General features: G+C 48.8%; 1 protein-coding gene across 2 annotated transcripts in view; it reads right to left on the bottom strand.

Moving 5' to 3' along the window:
* Positions 1–4,698, bottom strand: part of BCOR (BCL6 corepressor) — a 27,076-nt gene that overhangs the window by 16,892 nt on the left and 5,486 nt on the right. For both annotated transcript variants that reach the window (XM_006148887.3, XM_006148888.3), the window contains exons 4-5: positions 4,196–4,251; positions 3,512–3,698 (exon numbers count right to left, since the gene is read on the bottom strand). In XM_006148887.3, the coding sequence (XP_006148949.1) occupies positions 3,512–3,698; positions 4,196–4,251 (243 nt within the window). The remainder of the gene's footprint in view (positions 1–3,511; positions 3,699–4,195; positions 4,252–4,698) is intronic.

Raw genomic sequence — 4,698 nt, 5'->3', positions numbered from 1 at the left:
CAGGAATTCTCCGCTGCTAAATTTGGGGCTCAATGAAATCACAGCCGCCCACGCCCATTTCTCCCTCCTTCAGGAGTGTAGCCGCCTTCCCCATTCTCAAGAGGATCTTCTTCTCAAACTAGGTCTACACTCCATCCCCCAACACACGAGACTCTCAAGGAAAGGTTTCAACTCCCGCCAGTGAAGGTCTCCGAAGACCTGACCTGGCTAGGGGGAACCTTCCACACCTTGAAGGATACCCACCGTGAAGCCTCAAGGTGCACATAGGGTCACACTCCCGCACGCTTCAACTTGGACCTCTTCAAAACCACGACCCACAAGACTACCCTCGAGGGCAGAGGAGATGGGTGGATAGACAGACGGACGGAGGTCCTAACCACTGGGCTCTACCAGGGCAGCTCCTTTCGGTCCTTGTATAGGCGAGAAGACACGTGCCCTTGGGCATGCGGTCCGGGCAGACGTGAACGTGACTGTGCTGTTCATACTATAACACCTGCTCCCTGCAGCCTGGTCATATGACTCACAGTACATATATCCCATAATTTATCATGGTTGTGCCATAGCAGTATCTCATAGAAGCATCGCCATGGCAACATTTACAAGTCACCGTGGCAACAAAGCAACTTCCCCACGGTGGCAGCCATGCCCAGGGAGCCCTAAACAAGATGGGAGAGCACTGAGTCTTTCCAGGGTTACCCCTTCATGTCAGTTCACCTCTAGCCTCATTCCGAGCCACGTCCTCTTGGGCAGAGGCATGGTCGTGTCTCTGTTCTAAACTCAAAGTAGTTGACAAAGCATACAGGTGTTGCTCTTCTGGAAGAGAAGCTTCCAGAGCCAAGAGGTCCCACGTAGCCCTTTGACTCAGGCTTCCTCCATCTGCCATCTAGGCATGGCCACTGAGCCCTCCCGCCAAGTAGCTGGAAAAGTCACCCATGTTTGGGAAGGAAGGGACCAATGTCTCCTTCTCTCCCCAACTTCAAAACGCCACTGCTGGGTCCGTCTAATGATGTTTCAGAAGCCTCTTGACTCCTCTGTGTGACTTCCACACTGAAAATGTGACCCAGCTACTCCTACTGTCAGCGAGAATAAAGGAAAATCCTGACCATGGCATCTTCAGGTTCTTTCACGTCTCGTATACAATCCCTCCCCAATGAGATGCACCCACACACAGGTGGCCAAGCTGTTCAAGAAGCACCCCCAGCCTCAGAAGCTATGAGTGCTTGGGATTGGAGGGCTGCCTTAGGTGAAGAGGCTTCAGGAAGACATCCTGTACCCTCTTTGGGACCCCTGCCCACCCTCCAATCCTCACCCAGCTCCCATACACGCTTGGCGCACAGCCACTGCGACACCAGAGGGATGTGGCGTTGAGCAGGCCCAGTAGATTTACTGCTGAATGGATCTAGCCCCTGCTGTCCCCTGGACGAGGTGGCAGTGGCAAGAGCAAGGGGCAATGACTCCTGTAGGGCTCTCTCCTTCCCAGCCACAAGCCACAGGTGACCAGATTTCTGAGTCTGGAGCTGGTGACCCATTCTCCTTTCAAAATGAGTCCCATGTCTTTTCCAACCCTTCTTGGGTTCTCTCCGCCATGGCTTATCATCTGAGGAGAACGGGTGATTCGTGCCTTGCCGGGCCCCATCCTGGTGTTCCACTGGTCTAAAACTTGGGAGGGGTGTGGGGAAAGGAAAGGGAAGTCTTTTTGAACCATCTGGGGCTCAGCCTGGTGACCCATTCTCCTTTCAAAATGAGTCCCATGTCTTTTCCAACCCTTCTTGGGTTCTCTCCGCCATGGCTTATCATCTGAGGAGAACGGGTGATTCGTGCCTTGCCGGGCCCCATCCTGGTGTTCCACTGGTCTAAAACTTGGGAGGGGTGTGGGGAAAGGAAAGGGAAGTCTTTTTGAACCATCTGGGGCTCAGCCCTCCTCCCCCATCAGCCACACCAAGCTCTCATCTCTATATCCAGCAGGGAAGACAGGGAAGGACTTGAACTTCTAAGCAGCAGGTAGACCTGAGATCACTCCAATGTGAACAAGGGCAGTGGCCACCCTGAGTCCAGCCATGTTACTGGAAAATTACAGACAGGGCTGGAAGACTTAAAGCTGGCAAAGTTCCCATCCCTTCCTCCAGTCTCCTTCACCACCCATGCAGAGGAAAAGAGGGATTGGATTCTTACTCGCAGTCAGTTCTCCAGCTTCTAGAAGCACCTTCCCCTTAACTTAGCCTTGGCCACTTTTCTCTTAGGTCCCGAAATCTTCCCAAGAGTCAGTGTGACGAGGCGACTCAGAGAGAGGGGCTGGTGTTGCAGGTCTCCAATGACCATCAGCAAGGAGGAAGGCTTTCATGGACCGTCCACTACCCCTTGTCCACCCTCCGAGGTGGAACGAGGAAGGAAACTTTAGGTACATCGAGGGTCCCTGCCACATGGGAAGGCCACTGCCGGCAATAGAAACCACCTTCTTTGGGACTAATTGAAAACAAACGGGTCCTGGTTTTGCTTCTCTGGGATTCTAGCAGGTGCCTACGTAGGACCCTAGGGATGCATTGGGAGTGGGGAAAAGGGGTGTGCGCTCTAGAAGCACATTCTCCCTGACCACAAATTCACCCCAGAACCCATCAGGCCTCAGTGAACTGTTTTTGGAAGGCCAACCCCAGGGCAGCCAATGGCAGGGAGCTCTTAAAGGTACTCAACATCCCCCACTGGGTGGCCTCTTCCAGTTCACCCATACGCCCTAATTAACCTCCTCTGGTAAAGCTTCTGAGACTGGGAGCAGGCTGCAAGCTGCAGGCATGCAGTTAAGAAGTGAAGAGAGGGGCTGGCATGTGGCATGGGGGTTGAGGTGCTGGACTTCCCCATGACCAACTGTGGTTTGAGTCCCAGACCTGGCAATTTGCTTCCTCCCTTTCTCTCTCTAGTCAAATTCAGTAATAACGATAATAAATAAAATAAAAAAAGTGAAGAGAAAAAAAGGCCTCTCCATTTGCTGCCAATACATCATGTCACCAGGCAGGTCTAGTGAGCAAATCCCCGAATCCCCGAGTCAGTCCCCGTGGGGAAGCAGCTGCTGGGCCTGGATAGAGAGTGACCTGAGGAAAGCATTCACTGTGGTGACGTCATCGTCCTTTACCCCATTGTAACGAAAGCTAGGCCATCGGAGAGAGAATCCACAGTCGTCTCCACTCCGTATCGGACCGCCACCCTGGAGGTGAAGGGAGGGACTAGGAACCATCAGTGCACGGCTGCAATGTGCCACCACGGTGCCCGCTGCCATTCTCAGCCACACGCATAAAAGTTACTAGTGACCGGACATGGTTTCTTTGGCAAAGAAACTATGTCCCAGAAGAAGGGTCCTCTACAGAAGCCTCACTCCCGGCAGCCACATGTCCCAAAGGACAATCATCAGCCGTTCACTCCAAAGGCAGTCCATTCCTCCACACGGACACCAACCGGACCTGGGTCGACGAACGGGAGTCGCTCCCTCTCGCCTCCCTGGTTCCTGGACGGGGTTACTTACATCTCTCATTGTCGTTCTGGTCAGCAATGGCCTCCTCCAGGGCGACTGACTTTGGCTTTTTGTCCTGATTTCCTTTCAACCTTTCCCAGTCGGCTGGGCTGAATTTGCACACCTCGGAGTCTTTGGTTGCTGGGTGGCCACCTTCTCTCTCCTTCATCTCCAACTCTGAGAAGCGCATCATTGCACGCTAGAAAGAGAATGGCGATGGGAAAGAAAAGAAAAAAAAAACAAAACACACCTTAAAATAAAAGCTATTTCATTTGCCTTACCTTAAAGGAAAGTATTTTCAAAGAAAAGTTTGCACAAAACCAACCACAGTGTTATGAGATACGACTCAGATATTTTAAAGGTGAACAGATAAACTGTAAGAGTATCTCTATATATTTATATAAGTAGTCACACGTTCTTAACTCATCATATGTATATAGATTATATATGCAGTGTGTATGTATAGCCATACGTACACTATTGCATATAGAGACAGACATTCTCTTTGGAAGGTAAATAAAACAAAACGAAAACACAACGCAAAGGAAACGAAACAAAAACACAACAGAAGAGGAACAAAATGCACAATGAATAAAGACGACCATGGCCCACAAACTTCCCTTTGTATATTTGGAAATGAAATTTAACTCAAAAGGTTTATGTAAGATTCTAGTAATAAAAATTTGAAGAACTGACCTCACAGTAAGCAGCGGGTAGACATAAAATACTGTCCTCTTGTAATCCTTCCATCTATGTAATTAAAATGGGCACTCAATGGATCATTTAGATAACTTTATCCATTTTTATAAGCATAAACCAATTTTTTTTTTCTTAACATTGCAAAACAATTTGGCTTTATTCATCTTTTAATTAAAAGTAAAATATCTTAAGGAAATGCCTATACAAAATGTATCATAATTCACTAGCAAATTAAATAAATACTCTATCCCTTTAAGCGAGCTTCTTTCTCTCTTCCTTTCTTTTGGTGAAAAAAAAAAAAAATCGCACTATTCCCACAGACATGCGGCTGCTACACATCTCCATAAAGCATCAAGTAAAGGCATTCTAAGCAGCACTTCTAGGTATATTTGTTATTTTATAAGCAGAGAAATCAAAGCAATTGATAGGCAAACATCATGCAGTCTTCCCAATCATTAAACTTCTATTATGAGGATTGGAATGGCGCTCTCTTACAATCT

This window comes from Tupaia chinensis, unplaced genomic scaffold (assembly GCF_000334495.1).
Source record: "Tupaia chinensis unplaced genomic scaffold, TupChi_1.0 Scaffold000248_2, whole genome shotgun sequence".
Classification (NCBI taxonomy): domain Eukaryota; kingdom Metazoa; phylum Chordata; class Mammalia; order Scandentia; family Tupaiidae; genus Tupaia; species Tupaia belangeri.
This window is presented reverse-complemented; position numbering and strand designations above follow the sequence as displayed.